Source organism: Passer domesticus, chromosome 7 (assembly GCF_036417665.1).
Source record: "Passer domesticus isolate bPasDom1 chromosome 7, bPasDom1.hap1, whole genome shotgun sequence".
NCBI lineage: Eukaryota > Metazoa > Chordata > Aves > Passeriformes > Passeridae > Passer > Passer domesticus.
In genome coordinates, this window is record NC_087480.1 from 45,476,514 (window position 1) to 45,493,498 (window position 16,985).

General features: G+C 37.8%; 1 protein-coding gene across 7 annotated transcripts in view; it reads right to left on the reverse strand.

Moving 5' to 3' along the window:
- Positions 1-610: 610 nt before the first annotated feature.
- The window catches only part of SLC44A3 (solute carrier family 44 member 3), a 91,959-nt gene continuing 75,584 nt past the window's right edge, over positions 611-16,985 (reverse strand). For 3 of the 7 annotated variants that reach the window (XR_010366348.1, XR_010366347.1, XR_010366345.1), the window contains 6 exons: positions 15,591-15,747; positions 13,009-13,086; positions 4,546-4,683; positions 3,838-4,074; positions 1,960-2,599; positions 611-862 (listed from right to left, as the gene is read on the reverse strand). Coding sequence is in view for 2 of the 7 variants with exons in the window: in XM_064428184.1 (XP_064284254.1) it covers positions 857-862; positions 1,960-2,058; positions 3,838-4,074; positions 4,546-4,683; positions 13,009-13,086; positions 15,591-15,747 (715 nt within the window). In the remaining 5 variants the exon portion in view is untranslated. Of the gene's footprint in view, positions 863-1,959; positions 2,600-3,837; positions 4,075-4,545; positions 4,684-7,617; positions 9,981-13,008; positions 13,087-15,590; positions 15,748-16,985 lie in introns of those variants that run through there. The other 4 variants (XR_010366346.1, XR_010366349.1, XM_064428184.1 and 1 more) reach the window with 4 other exon arrangements.

Sequence of the window (16,985 nt, forward strand, 5' to 3'; positions counted from 1 at the left end):
AAGTTAATTTTTTTTAAAGTGTCTATACTTGTGTTCCTCTTCTGACTAGAGCCCTGACAGTCACTCCATTTCCTCCATGATGTATTTCAAACCCATGTTACAGCTAACATTTCTATAAAGTATTATTTAGAACATTTTTATCTGATGTCTGTCCTGTTATTTTATGTCCGTCATCTGCTACTTTGTCAAGCTCTAAATACAGATGCAAATTTTTCTACTTCATCTTTAATTGCAGAAGGAAGGAAGGAAGGACTATTCCTCATCTGCCCTTTGGAGAGGAGCTGGACAGTTTATGTTACAAACTTGTAAAAACCATTCCCAAAAGAGTATAATTAAAAGAAAGACACCTACCTCATAACCGCTAATTATCTTGACTACAGAGAATTTCTATCAAGGGTAATTTCCATCAATGAGTTTAGTCTGTTCCTTAATTGGCTGTTCAGATATGCAGAATGAATCAGGACAGAGTTATCTCAGAGCACCTCCTCTACAAATGTTTCTGCATTTACTGTTCTAGGGATGACTGGCACAGCATTCCCAGAGAAACCTGAAAAAATCATGTTAGCTCCCTGACATTTTTTGACTTATTAATTTAGTCTGGCAACATAGAAATTTATAAAGAGTGAGTTTATTGTCAACTTTCAGACCATCACAGCAAATGTAGTAATAAAAAATCAGATGCAATGACACACAAAATATTTTATTCATACAAACAGATTGTGTGTCATTTTACCAGTGCAGAAGATAGAACAGATTTAGGGAGCCAATACTTTGTCCTGGGCTGTTGGTAACCTTGACTGATATGACCATTTTTGCTGTTGCTCTCTGCTTCCACACCTCCTGGTGTACTTCACATTCAAGTCTACAAAGAGAGAAAAAAGGAGTTAAATAATGTGTAGTACTGTTTCTGCATTTAAATGTCTTAAGAGTAAACTGGGAAAACGATTAAGGTTCTTTTGTATCTCAAATCCACAATCTTCTTGCAGGGAATAACACCCACCCAGCCTCCGGTTTCTGTGCTTGGCAAAAAATTACTGAAGAATGCAATAACAGATCCAAACAATGAAAATATTTAGTACTATCCCTCACTGTAGTAATAAACTGGAGGAGTGCTCTGCCTGTAGCAGAATGTCCACAGAATTGTGTGAGAGGTCACTAGAGCCTGGTACCTTTTGAAAGAAGATCAAGTAACATCTGTTACACTTTTGTACATAGCTGTGACACAGCAGAAGACTTGTAGTAGTACCCAGCAAGTGTGGGTGCCAGAGGAGCTGTTCCTGCAGAATCTTCCTCTAGCAGCCCTAGCTTGGCCCCCACTATTCTTGGGAAAATCAGTCCTGATTCTGAACTTGTTGGGGGCAGTTTCTCAGGTTGGGCAATTTCCAGTATTTTTTCAGATGTCAGTGAGTGAGTGTTGACTCTGAGGACTTTCCCAAGCCTGGGTGTGGGGAAACACTCCCTTCTGGCATGTCAGCTTTGTTACCCCATCATAAAACAGAATAAATAAATATATATACTGATAAAAAAGGAGGGGAGGGGAGGAAGGGGGTGAGGGGGAGAGGAAATGACACTAAGCTCTGGTCTTAGAGGTCTGGAACTTCAGCATGAAATTGAGCCTACCACTCTTCTGACTTTGATACAGCAGGCAGGTGAAAGACTATTTGAACATGATTTATCTCCCACCCCTCTGGCACTGTCCAAACTTTCTCTTCTTCTGCTGGGCACAATGGGGAATGTGAAGAACAAAGAGAATAATTATTTGATACATCCATCCATTTTGCACTAGCAGAGGGTTTCCTGAGGAGGGAAAGCAAAAGAAGAAAACAGGATACTGGATACAGCATGCTGGTTGCTGTGAGATGTCAGGAGATATGTGATAACCTCCATCCATTCTTCTTGGAACATAAAGGCAAACACATTAGCTGGCAGGTAAATACATATCCCACGCTCCTGTCTCACCATAGGCTGGAGCTCTGTCCCATCTTCATTATCCTGGAATGGTCTTGTGTTTCTGTGTTTTCGCCCTTCTGTTAACTTGTTACTCTGACTCACAAAGGTCTACAAGCAAAAACCAGGGTGAGATCGTTTGTGAAAGGAAACCATTATGCTAATAAAAATACCTGGTGAAGGAAGATAATTAGCCCAGGGCTAAGAAACTGTAGCTGGTTCCTGGCTGGATGACACTGAGTGACACTGTGAGGGACTGCAGAGGCAGTAAAAGTGATGAATGCAACTGAGACAGATGAATCAAAAAACTCTGTTACATCTCCTACTGCAGGAATGAGGTTTCCAGCTGTATGAAATCCCTCCCCCTGCTCTCCACCCACTGCTGCATATTGTCCTGAGGGCCACAGAGCCTCCCTTCCACCCCCGGGATGTTTGTAACCTGATTGTAACACAGACAAGTTAAATGCCTTCATGTGTTGGGAAACTCCAAATTCTTGTCTGTGTTAGCAAACTTACTCTTGATCATACAATGAGGAGGAGTTTGGATGTGCTGCCCACAGTTTTTCCATAGAAGGGTATAGAGCCTGTCCTGCTTGGAAGACTCCTTGTCCCTGTGGGAAATCCTCTCTTCACCCACAGCTCTAGGGCATGGCTAATTACACAGAATTAAGAGCAGAGTTAAAGAGAAACTACGACAAAGTTTGGAAGTGGAGAAAGGAGAGCCTCTGTTTCATGAAGGAAAATTGGCTTAAGAAGCATTTTAGAATTTGGCAAAACAGAGAGGGAAGAACAGAGGTCAAGGCTTCAGAGTTTTCCATTCGTTTTTATATTCCTAGCCAGGCGATGTGCTTAAGTACTATTCTGAACCAAAGCCAAAGAATATATATCTGCTTTCTTCTGTACAAAGGGTTAAGCCATATTTAGGCTGCCTTTTTGTTGTGCTGTTGCTGTTCTCAACAAAATTATATTAATATTACGGAAACTCTAACAGCAGCATTAAAAAAAATAAATAGTAACCAAAACTCCAAAACAGTTCTGACATTGTCCTGAAGAAAGCCATCCAGAACATTTGTGTCATATGAGCTACTCTGGTTGCTGGTTATTTGTTTTCATGGATTGCTAAGATTTTCTCTTGTTGCGCAGTTTGTGAAGAAAGAGACAGAAGTGTCAAAAATAGCACAAAAAGAAAAAAGTATCTGCATCTTCAGGTATTCTCTTAATTAGAAAGGGATGACACATATATATTCAAAGGCTTCAGTTACAGCATCGCTATTAGCTAAGTCCTGAAGGTAATACAATACAGTAATTACAAGGGTAAAGATGCAGAACAACCTGTCCAGAGGCAGAAGAGTTTAATTGAGAGATAGAAGACAATGTTGTGGCAAAAGAATCTGTAAAGGTATGAAGCAGAGCAACTCAGATTTGCATGAAATATGTTCAGAACTACAGCATCTGTAGGATGTGGAATGGATTCCTGACCTGCTACTTGTTAATTTTTCTCATCAGTGTACAGTGAATCACAAGAAATATAAGCATTAATCTTAGGGCACCCCATGGATCAATTTCTGCAGCGAGCTCATCTATTTATTTATATATTTTAATTACCAACAATATATTGAAGATATATCTAATTAGGCCTAAATAGCCATTATTTACAGAATATGATCTAAAAGAAGGCAGCAGGTTGCAGCTAAGACACAGGAGTCAGAGGGAGCCATTTACTTCCATTTATAAATTAATGTACTTGTATCCCTGAGTCCATCCTGTTCTAAGATGTTGGAAAGGAAATAGCATGGGTTGTGGGTTCAGATTACTAGGTCTTGGGGAAAGAAAAAGTGCTTAAAATCTTAGAATGTCTCAAATATCTTTGCTGTAATCAGTGGGATTTACCAGCAGCTCCTGATCCACAAAGTATGGCTTCTCTGCAGTTCCATCATTTGTTTCCATATCAATAGCAAAGCAAAGGAACATGGCATCTGCTGTCACTTCAAACACAGACAGAAAGCTGTGGGACATCAGGTAGGCAAAAAATCCAACCAACAACAGAGGAACTACCCAAGCTTGCAAGTCCCGGTGGTAGTTAAATGCCATCAATCCTCCAAAAACAGTGAAGCATACAACAAACACCTGTAAAGGGCAGCGAGAGAGAAGTGCAGCCTCATTAATCACGCAGAAATGTTTCTCATAAAAAGCCAATCCCCCCAAACCCTGAGGCAAACACATTACAGCCAGTATTTTAAGAGCACATCTCATCTGGGAGATAGCTAAGCAATTTCCAGCATCACATACTTGTGACTCTTTGTGTTCAATTCCATGTGTAAATACCATAGGGCAGAGGAAACATTTTGCCATGTATTTACCAAATACTTGATGCAATTGGAGCTGCCAGCGTGGGTCCAAGGACACTGCTATCTTACAACAAAATAACTCTGCAAAGTTAAATTCCTCAGATGTTCTTCTCTCCCAAGCTTATTTTATAGCATTGACAACACTGATTATACCAAAGATAAACTTTATTTACTTTAGGTGTATGAAAAGTTAATGACAACTGATTTTTCACTTAATTTTTACAGAACAAATATTTTTATTTACTCTTACCTTTCCTAAAAATAGGATAAAATCTCCAAAGCAGCTAATGGATGCAAGTTTAGCAGAATTCCTTGCCAAAATACCGACAGCATCCTTTCCTGATGTACAAAAATCTGTCCCATTTATGGCTGTAGTTGTGTATGCATGCTGAAATGACATAAGATAATAATGCAGTGAGAGAGGAAAGACTCATAATCTAGATTTTACTTCAGCAAAACACAAAGCCTTAAACTCTATTTGGAATTACTGACTTTATGAATATAAAGAGTTATTTTGCATAATGTGGCATTTTTATTTTAAATTACTATAATAGTCATGCTTCTAAATTCAAGGAGTTTTTCTACATAATTTCCACCATAGCAAATGTTACAATAGTGACTAAATAAATTCTTGAAGCCACATTTATCCAGTTTGTTTTAAAATATGACACAATTACCAGAGAACACCTGGAGTCACACTGTCCAAACTTACTGGCTATCTATCTCCAACACTGCTGGCCAACTATGTAAGTGGAAAAATGAAGTTATGTATTTACTAGGTCATTAAAGGTTGATGATTAAAAAGTTTTACACATGGCTCTTTCAAACACTTAAGTGAAATTCAAGTTTATAGTCATAGCTATTAAACCAACCTTTCTGTGAAGGATTCTGGACTAGACCAGTCTCTGTATCATGTGCCCCACCCCACTCAGAACAGCAGATAACTGGGGCACTCCCAGTTTTTCAATGTATTGAGAATTTTACATTATATCACTTGGTGGAAGCTTGCCTGGACAGGTGGGAAGGATAGAATATTTACCTTCATGGATTTGATTATTTTTGCATAAATTAACATGTATGTCCCATTTATGGAACTCCTCAGCAAGGTTTTGAAACTATGTCCAAAACATCAACTAAGAAAAGCAGCACTCATTATACATGAAACATATTCTGGGCTTTACCAGCAATTCTTATGAGTAGTTTGCCTTTACTCAAACTATTAGAAGGCAGATTACACCACAAAAACTTTAGTCACATCTGATATGGTCAGTGAGAGCCACAGTGTGCAAGGGATTACTGTTCTAAAGGAATTTATAAACCCAAACATGTTCATGGTGCTTACATTGCTTTCTGCTTCACCTGGAAGTGAAAAAATAAACAGCCCATAAGGGATCTGCTGAAAGTGAATTATACTGGCCTACTGAAAACCCTTCATGTTCAAAAATCTGTTTTTTCTTACTTACAATTCAAAATATAAAACTATTTCAGATATCTGAAGCAAAGAAAATTTATTCTTGTAGAGTTCAGTTTTACCTCTGAGCAATTTCTGTAGCATAGCAAAGCTATGATACTGTATGAGAGAGAGAAGGGGAAAGGAAAGGAAAGGAAAGGAAAGGAAAGGAAAGGAAAGGAAAGGAAAGGAAAGGAAAGGAAAGGAAAGGAAAGGAAAGGAAAGGAAAGGAAAGGAAAGGAAAGGAAAGGAAAGGAAAGGAAAGGAAAGGAAAGGAAAGGAAAGGAAAGGAAAGGAAAGGAAAGGAAAGGAAAGCTAAATGCAATCAAAGAGTTTTCACCTCTTTATTGTGGATATTATTGATATAAAACATAGTTATTTTTCCTCAGATAGTAAAGAAAAAACCATTGACATTCAGTAAATACTGTACTTACGTATTAGAAAATACATCCATAGATGGAAAAAGTATAAATAAAGACCATGGATTTATTGCCTATTCTATGAAAACATCAGAGACACCAGTGAACTCTACAGAAACTCAAAGAGTATCTGCATAAAAATATGTTTAAACAAGCAAGCTCACTTCATTCCTAAATAGGAAAAATGCTTTCTGTGCTAACTTTCATTTATCCTGAGGGTGTTCCCTTCCTGGCAGGATGCCGTCACAGCAGAACATCCCAGGATGTGGCAGCAGGAGAGCTGCCAGTGCCAGCCCGGCTGGCCCAGGACACAGCAGAGATGGCCTCACATCACACTGCCTGTCTGCCACCCATAGCTGTCACTGTGTATTTCAGACATGGACAGATTTCTCTTTATAACATACTGTGAGTTCAGTCTCTTTCATCATTCCCATTAAACACACAGGGAACTGAGACACAAAGTAGAAAAGTGTTTTCTAAGTTTGTTTTTGTCCCTTAAGAACTAAATTCACAGAGCAGATCCTGATCTGGTGAGGTCAGTATAAATGTTGCCAATAAATTAAACAAAGATTCTGTATTCATTATAAATTGCAAATAATGTGTTTTAAAAATAAAAAAGAATGTTGAAAAAGCACGTGAGCTTATACAAACATTGTTTCCAAACTTAAAATAAATACCCATTTGCTTGCACTCTTGAAATAGCCACTTTGGTATTCAAAGAATGTGCAATGAAAAGAATTTCTGATATTTATTAACTAGAATGGTTACCTTGGAAAGACTGATAATGACGCTGGAGGCAGTACACTACCTGAACAGGCGTTTGTTGTGTTACACACCAGCTGATAAAAAATGGCATTTACAGCAGTTACAAATAATGTAAGTATTACCTAATGTTAATACCCAAGAAATAAAGGCAGCCAGGTCATAATCTAACGTTCTAGAATGAATTGGAGAGAGACAGAAATTAATGAGCTGCTGAAGGCTACAAAACTAGTCAGACTTAGGTGAAGCAAGAATATTACCAGCACAGTTGGAAGACTTAGCCAAGTGATCTCTACCTTTTAGCAAAAAACACATTTCTGAGAAAAAATATTTGAAGGGTTTCTTGTTCAGCCTAAAATCTTTTTCCATACACTTGCCTCACAATTTTCAAGTTTCTCATACAGACCCCATGCCCTGATCCCATCCAGCCATATAGAAATCTACATGTTCTCACTAACAAAGCACATCAAACATTTAAGCTAACCCACATTTCCATGCAACTCAGCATTGCACAAAAATGAGCTCAAGAGATTTTTCATTCTTATTCATCAAGGAACACCTAGCACACACAAGTTAATACCTATATTTGCAAATAATTTTGGACTTTGAACTAAAAAGCTTATATATCTCATTAAGTTTAAATTGCAGGATATGTGCAATAATCCAGAGACTTTCAAATTAAAGATTGTTGTGAAGGCTAAGATGGTAGACCATGGCCAGTTAAGAACCTGCTAACATTTAGAAACAGGTTATTTAAATATGTGTTTCTACAGAATATATTTTTCCATGCACAAAAGCTTTAGTGGATTTGAAAACGTTTGGGAGAAGGGCAGCAGGAATGATCCAAAAGGCATGGAATGTCTTCTGTCTGGGGAACGTGAGGCTCTTCTGTCTGGAAAAGACACAGCTGAAGGAGGATGCAGCAAGAGGGCTGCTGACTCATGGGAAATGCAGAGGCTGTGTAGGCTTACATGGCTCACTGTTTCTTCCAGAACAAAAGCCAGGCAGGGGCAGGACAGTATGAAGAAGTAGGAGCCAAATTTGAAAGCAGGCAGTATTCCTTCTCACCATAAATCTGCAAACTGGACTGCTGGGCAAAGGATGCTTTAGCTGCTAGAAGTTCACACGAGCTCAACAGAGATGGGGAATTTCAGGAAAAGGAGTCTGCTGAGAGTTATTAAACACACAGCTCAAGAAGTCCCTAGGTTGAGAGCAGATCAAGAACAGCACAGAGGCAGGGAAATATCCTTTCGTTCTACTTTAGCATTTGCTCACATTTACTGCTGAAGATGGGATACTGAGCTAGAAAGAGATTCAGTCTGATCCTTATATACATATTATAACTTATATTTTTATCTTGGCCCAATGGATTGGTCTTTTCCAATGGTAGTCTCTGCTCTGGTGACAAGCAAGTAATGGTGGCATTGGTAGCATTGAAAGCACAGGGAACAGTGGATTGGGATCAGCATTTATTCTTCCACCAACAAGTTGATCTCATATCACCACCTCTCTGAAGAACACAAGCCTCTTCTGGCTTGGGGCCTGGGAACTAGACACTGATTTCTCAGTGTCAGGATGAATAAATAGGGAATGTTTACATATTTCTAAATACCACAGTATGCAAAAAAAATCTATTTAAAGAATATATCCTTCTGTGCCTCACAACACAGAATGTCAAAGGTCTTGGAAAAAGTGACCTGGTAGTTTCATGAGAAAGGCGCTGTGGCTCAGATCCAGGCTGTAAGTTCCCCAATTGTTGAGAATAATTGCTACTTTGTGTAACAGCTGAATTCAGTCCTCCATTCTAGGGCTTGCTTTCATAAAATGAGCTTGGGGAAGAGAAAATTGCCATAGCAACAGAATCTTCTTAAAAAGGAAGAAGGAGACATGCTGATTTCTCATCCCAGTTCAGCTTTTTCTGCACTCCTGGTGTTTTCAAACCGATCTGATCTTATCACTGCCAATCTCTTGGGAGCTGCCCTCTCTTGGGGTCAGCTACCCCCAGTGCAGTGCAGTGCAGCTCAGGCTGGACCTTAAAGTGTCCTAACCTGCAAGTGTCACTGATGCCAGTGGAAGCCACTTAGAAAACAAAATCCAGTGGTAGCAAGAGGCAATGAGTGTGGCTGCTGTGCAGCAGTTAGTGGTCTGGTGAGAGAGTTGTATCATGACTCTCAGATGGTGGGAAATGAGAGCAAGATGAGCCTCGTGAGGCCTCACTGAAGAGGTGAGGACATACAAGACTGGAAGGGACTTTCAGCCACTCCAGTGCCTATTTCAGATTAGCATATTATGCCAATCTTCTCTTAAGTGGAAAACCCCTTCTTTAAATCACTTAGGACTTCCCCTGTCCTGGGCCTTACATTTGGAGCTGCTCCAGACAGTTGTCCCGCTGGTCCTTAGGAACTTCCAACTTCCAGACATTTATTCATGCACAGTTTAGATCTACTCTATTTTTCTGCTGATCTTGTCAGGCTTTTACCCCTCCCTGCTGTCTCATAGATGGCTAACGGGATTGCTCTTGCCCTTCATTTGTCACAGGATATTCCAGTCCTTGTATTTTCAAGAGGATTGAAAAATTATAACTAGAAGCAATATTGCCAACAACATTAAAATGCATTATTGTTTTTGGGAGGAAAAATAAGTACTTGATGGGGTGAGGCACATGTGTTTGGCATGGAGAGAACTGTGCTTTACAATAGCATGCATGAATTTTGGTTTTATCTAGGTGAATTCTCCACAAGGCATTTAACTGAAACCTCCTGATAGGCTTCCATCCAAATTTTAAGAGACAACCAACTGCTATGAATATACAGCCATTAGACAGACTTGCTTTTGGTTTATTACACTGGACAATTGCTGGCTTTCAGTCCCCAGGAAGGGTCTTTGTCCCAGGAGATGGGGCTCACACCCTGCTGAATTCACTGACAGCCCAGAAGGCTGCACTGCAGCAACCGTGCTGATGAACACAGAAACCACACCCTGCTCAGCAACCGCTTCAGAAACCCAGGCACTGTACTTTGGAGGAGTCACTTTGCCAACTGGCTGCAGATGGACCTAAAGCAGACACAGAAAAGCAAAACTATCCAGTTGTATTGTTTTAAAAAAGTCACTGCAACAAGGCTGTAAAGGGAGAACATGTGAGCACTTCGATGTATCTAAAGTTAAGACTGCGATTACAATTTAAGAAAGCAGGAGAGACACAGAGCTCGTAATTCCCAAATCACATTAAAAGCCAGTATATTCTTTTTACAGAAGAAAAATTTCAATCTCCTAGATTTTACTTGAGACGATTGGATATGTTTATCTGGAACATACTGAAACCATCAGAGCCAGATGAAAAATCTGTGGTAATTCTGACAAGTGTTGGCAAACAGAACTGTCAAGTAAGGATAGTGACTTTATATTCAGAAAGCACTTTTCAGCCACAGAACCTTGAGTGCTTTACAATTGTTGCTAATGGATTATACACACACATGAATCACTTTGCCCATGACTGAAGTGGAACAGCTTAAGGAGTGAACTGTTTTACAGCACATAGCAACACTACACCACAGTTTAGCACAGGATCCAGTTGCAAATCCAAGAGAAATTTAGGAAGGCTGAATGTAATTGTCCATATTGCAATCTGCACAGGACAGTGGGCTTACATTACTCCTCCTGCAACAGCCCCTGCTGCAAACATGACAATTGCCAGCATCTAGCACAGCACTCTGTCATGATGGGAAGATGACAAGGTGACTCTTTGGCTTGTTCCTTAACTTCCAGGGAGCTGAACAAAACGTCACTGAGAATGAGTCACTTCAGGGACGCATGCAACTATTAAAGTCAGTATTAAATATCATATGCAGGGTGGCACTGCAGCCCAAAAAGTACCCTTAGATAACACAATAGAGCACTTAGTTGATCCTGCATGGGAAGAAAGAAGCTGGTTTTCTTTCACTGGAGCTACTTTCTCCAGCACCTGTTTCTCATCTGCCAAGTTCTCATAGGGAAAACAAAGTACTGCTTAATCCTGATTAAACTTGTGAATAAAGGAACAGAAAGAATTTAAATTACCTAAGCAGTTTAAAAACAGATTGAAGAAAATAGAAGATCCAATCACTTCTGCACGATTTTTTTTTTTTTTAGAGCTTCAGGTAATTATATGCTTTTCATTAAAGTGAAAATAATGCTAGAATAAAAAGCAAAAGAATAGTAAATAGTAAGGAATGCTAATGTACACAATGATCTTTGGACCAACTTTTACAACAGCTGTTCCACATTTTAGGTTACAAAAAAACCAAAATCTGAACTTAAAGAATACTTCTTTAAGAAAATGTTAGAAACACAGGTACAACTTTTTAACCCCTTCCTCCCAAGTCCTACTCTCAGGTCTGTGTTCAGCATTTGTGGGAGATTTCTATGTAGTTCCCAGCAGCCTCCACCAACCTCAGCAGGAGCTCTTAAGAGCTCACTAATTCTGTTATTCAAGAAATATGTCAAAGCTGCTTAAAACCGCAGACATTTTTTTCCTTCTTTTTTTTCTTTTCTCTTCTACATACGGCCACAGATTTTACAGAATCAAAGACTAAGACTATCAACCTTACTTGAAAAAAATAGCTTTGAACAGATTAATGATAGGGGAAAAAATGAAATAAATAATTAGATCTACAAATTACTTAATGAGATGCAATAACTCAAGACCAATGTTTAAATTTCATACAGATAGAAGTTCTATTAAAATCTTGCAGCCTTACTTTTTTTCTTCTCTAATTATTGCCCAAATTGCCCTGGATTTGAAACATGTAGACAACCATCACCTTTGCTAAAAATATATTCAACAAACAAAACAAAAGTGAACACTTTATTATAATCATTAGATTAAAAACCACAACTCATATAAAACCAGAAATCTGCCAACAATAGGATAGGAAACAGGAAATCTTTAAAGGGGAAAAGAGCTACAATACAGCCTTCTGAAACAAAAGGAAGAACATTATAGTAATTAATTCTTTTAACAAACACATAGCAGAAAACAGCTGGAGAAAGTAAACACTAGGATGCTGGATATCTCTTTGAAAGACAGGAAGCCAAGCCAAGGGGAAAGGGTGACTACAAATGGAAAGCCTGGAGGCAAAATGAACTCTGATATTCCTCACCAGGTCACTGACTATAAGACCTACCTAGAAAACGTAAGCCTGGAAAATTCAGAAATTTCACTGCACAAGTATTTAATCTATGGTGAACTAAACAGAAAACTTTCTCTTAATAACTGTCCAAGACTAAACCTAATTTATGCACCTACTTAAGAGAAGAAGCCAGACCCTTTATCAGAATTGTCTTGTTTACTACACCACTGCCCTCAGCAATGAGAACAAAGAACTCAGCATTCAGAGGGTGGAATTAGCTGAACATATGATTCCCTTCCACATTAGGAGTATCACCGTTTCCAGAGATAAAACCAAGGCAATGACAAACACAAAAACAAACTATTCACAATTATATATGTAAATCTGGAATGCATTTGGGGAAAAGAATTGTGAAGGTAAAAAGAGGTGTCAAAGTATCTGTAAAACTGCTGTATGTCAGAAATCATCCATTTCCAATTAAAACATCTTTTAAACAAGACTGCTATCATTCATTTGTATTTCCAGATCTACTGATACTGGCAATCACTAGGAATTTAAGTTTCTTTATTCAGGACTTTCAGGTGGAAAACACTGTAACTAGTTAATGTCAAATCTCCAGGTATGTTTCCTAATTCTTCATTGCTTCCTCCTACCTGGACTCTCTGTGTTTCAGAAGTCTGTCTGGCACAACTCAACAAATTAAGTCTTCTTACCAAAAGAAATAGCAAGTGGCCCTCTGAAAGGGCTATCTCAATCTGTATCAGTAAGTTTTCTAAAATCTAGCACCTTGCATATTTTTCAATTCCCTGTTTCTTTGTACCAAGAACTTGGAGGCTTTTTTGTTTGTTTAATTTAGGTGGCCAGCAGGAAACTTTGGTCTGCATGCCATGCTAAGCCATTTTTAGCCATGCTAAGGGTCATGCACCAACCATGGTATCCAGACTAGGCTGAGGGACAGAGATGACAGAGCATACCTGGTTAAAGTATCTTAAGCAACTCTTCTGGATGCAAACCCAGCAGAAACAGCAGTTGAACTGGTGCTTTGCATTCCTCTGCAATAAAATGAAATTATTGGTTATTGGACACATAATTAGCCTCAAACAAAACCACTGTTCTAAAAAAACTTGCTTTACAGGTGACTGACTCTTCTAATAATTTTTGCACTTAGGCAGCAGATATTTACATTAGGATTTTAGGAATAGTTTTTAATTCAGACTGTTCAATATTAATGACTGCAGAGCTGTGCTTTTTTTTTTTTCTTCCTGTGGATGGAAGATTCTTCTCTGGGACAAGAAAATATGTGCTGCAAGCAGCTTTGTGAGCTAACAGCTGCCTGGGAGAAAAACAGGCAGGCAAGTCAGTAATCCTTAAAGCACTTCACAGTGATCAAGGAGTACAGAGACATTTTTAACCAGATTATCAAAAACCTTTCACAGTTCTGAAATGACCAGTATCCTACTGAACAAAAATAAAAGAATGGGTAGAAGGGCTTATATGAACATACATTTGTTTTGACTCAGAGCATTACATTCATTTTTCAAGTCAGGAAGAAAAATCTTGTATTAGAACAGGCTATTCATAGACCACTGAGATGTATTAATTTCATTGCAAAAACTGAGCAGTAAAGCTTAAGGTTTGTTCCATGCTCCCCCATCACATCATGAGCTCATAGCAGCTCATCATGGAGATGATGCAAGATAAGAGCAAGACATCTTGGTATCCAGAGTAGCCTTCCAAAATTAAATGCCTGTTTTTTCTAAACAAAAGGAAATCCAGTTCAGGGATACTTGGTCTTTTTAATCTTATTTTTTCAGAGGTCAGAATATTTTTATCTTGTTTTGGAAAGCAGAGATCTTCCAGTCACTATAGAAAACTCAAGTCCCTACAGCTACTATTGTTCAAGCAGAAACCACAAACCTCCCAAATTTTTCCAAAAAGGTTCATGAAAATATTCCAGGAATAACTCCTTCAAAACAGTGACTGTATATGCAAACTCCTGACAGGAATAATTTACTCTTGCTATGTATTGCTGGAGAGATGATTTTACTAAAGCTATGTTGTCTCAGTATGGACTGTTTGTTAAAAGCCTAGAGCAAGTGATCTCACCTATAATCTCCTCTCTGATTTTGCTTGAAGACTGCTGTGTAGAAAAATCTGTAAATTTACCTGCAAGCTTGCAGGTCCCTGACTTTTTCTCTGTTCATAGAGAGCAGCAACATTTTTTGCAAGGGTGGGGAAGTCTGTGTGAGCTCTACAAGAATGCAGGGTCACTTCTCCATCCTTCAGTCCAACTACTCTGACCCTCAGTGAAAGGGGCCATAGCTGTCCTTTCTGCCAAAGGAGCAAGGTTACTCGTGGGGGGATCCTTCCCAGGACTGAGCACAAGAGCTGCCCAGAGCACTTTCTAGGCTCCTTAGCAGCAGTTACAGCTGTGGGTCATGTCACTGAATGCTTGGGAGCTGGACCAAAAGGAGCCTGCAGCCCAGTGCTGCAGACACAAATAATCTCTCTTTGCTATTTAAATCTACAGTAATTCAGATTACAGACCATGTAACAAGCAAGTCCACTTATCCTGCTTTCTCTAAAGGCAGAAAATATTCTAAGTCATCCCACCTACTGTCTTTATACAATGTTCTTAGTTAACACAACTCACCAAGTTTTATAACCAAAACTTTTATATGAAAGCAACATAAATCCAGCCCACACCTTTCAAGTGTTTTATTACAAGGAGTTTTTATTTAAGCATTCATAACCTATAGCCAACACAGGCCTCATAGTAAATACATTGTCAATGTAAATGTAAACACCCTGACATAACTATACATCACATGCTTCAAGGCCAATGTAAACCCTAAAGGAAAAGACCTACGTTTAAAACCTTTTCTTAAATCTTCTTCTAAAATCAGAACTGTGCATTCCTGACAGTCCTTCCTCCTTGCAAAAGTGTCAGAATTACCTATAGTGGTGTGCTTCCAGCAGAAGATAATAGATGTGGAGATGCATGAAAGGAAAGAAGAAGGCAAAAAAATATTCAAAACAGCCCAGATCTATGCTTTATGTGTCTTAAAAGATGTATCTTGGATACTACAACTCCCAGGAACAGTTCTTATTCCATATATTCTTTCTAGAGAAGCATATTACAAGGCAGATGAAGTACTTTCTATAACAGATTTTAAATCCAACAATAGTATTCTTACTCCTGCTTCTTAAAAAAAAAAAGCAAAAAATTTTAGTAGAGGAGTCTGCCAATTTTTTTCTTTATCCTTCAGAAAAACCTTTGCATAAAAACACTAAATAAAGGTGAGTTTCATATTGGTATTTTCTGCTTTTAAAATTATGAGACTTGAGAATAAAAAGGAAGCACTGATATTTGAGTTGGGAGAAAAAAGCTTTCCTAATGAAGAAAACATGATAAAATATAAAATCCACCTATTAATAATAGACAGTAATAGCAATACCATCTATTTTTAAGCAAGAAATATATTCTTTACTTCTTTGCCCCATGATCCTATCTTTAAACTACTATTTTAATAGTGTTACAGAAGTATTTACCTACCTTTTGGTTTAGGATGTTGTAAAGGTACAAGAGAACAATCCTTGGTATTCTCAGTATTGTGATTAGAAATGAGCCTTTCACAGCAGTTCCTAGGTGGTAGCAGAAAAGAACTGATATGGAAGACAGGACTGGGTGAGGTGGTGGGTTATTTTTATTTCTAGAAAGAGAAACAAACAATTTTTAAAATTGTTTAGCAACTTTAAGAAGATAAGCATTGTGTCTTTTCAGTATTTGGGAATTTTAAGAATTAAGCTGCTATCTCCTTTCCTAATTGAACTACTCCAGTTTTTCTACTGACTTCATCTAAATGTTCACCTTAGGCCAAAGAAAAGCAGCCAAATTTATAACTTCTGGATTAGTTTAATTCTTAAGAAATTACTCTTTTCTGGAATGGAAAAATATCTAGGAAAAAACTACAATGGAAAATAGGAGAAGTAAGTGAACAATATCTGAGAATATTTCTTGAACACCTCTTTCCAATTTCTGTCACTTCTCTTATTCTCTGCAATCTTTTATTTAACTCTTGGTTCTGCAAGATTTTATTCTGAGGGAATTAATCCATTATTTCTTCTTTAGTGGTAAAATTAAAACTAGAAAAGAAAATCACAAGTTCTCACATATAAAATTGAGAGCTACTATCTACTTTTATAATTGCAATTTGGCCAAATTTGGTTTTAAATTAAAAAAGATTATTAATGCTTTTTTCCCCTCCCACAGAACAGGCTTTCTTTTAAAATTGAATACAGCAAAAAAGCAATATCATACTATACTTTAGGAATATAATCTGAACTAAAAAAACTTGTAGTTCTAGTGCATACTAACCTGTATTGTTTTGGAAAAATAATGTCTGCCAAAATTGAAAGCAAAGACAAAAAAATGGCCTAAATACAAGTTTTATTACTTTGCTTCCTTTATAAAGGTCAGTTTCATGTCAGTAATTTACAGACAGTAATATGACACAGTTCTCAAGAATTTATATAAACCTCAGGAAATCAACTTAAAGAGATTCCCTCACCCCTTGTCAAATGCTGAAAAAAAATCAACTAGATTAACACTAAGTACATTTAAAAATGTTTCATAAGGTAAAAAAAAAAAAAAAAAGGATCAATAGTTATAATTACACCTTCCATAAAGTAACTCTTAAGCAACTGGCCCAACCCTGAAATATTTAGTTAGGCAACAGAACCAGCAGCAGTTTGACTAAGTAGCTACATAAAGATCAGACATAATATCACAAATAAGAAATTTCACAAATACTCTGTTTTCAGAATTGATTTCTTCAAAACCTCTGTTATCTTGAAAAATCAGTAGTTTGCACAAAAAATTAAAAAATAAAAATACACCAATAAGAGAATGACTGGTTTGGGCTAAGAAGCTCTAAAAATATTATTTTAT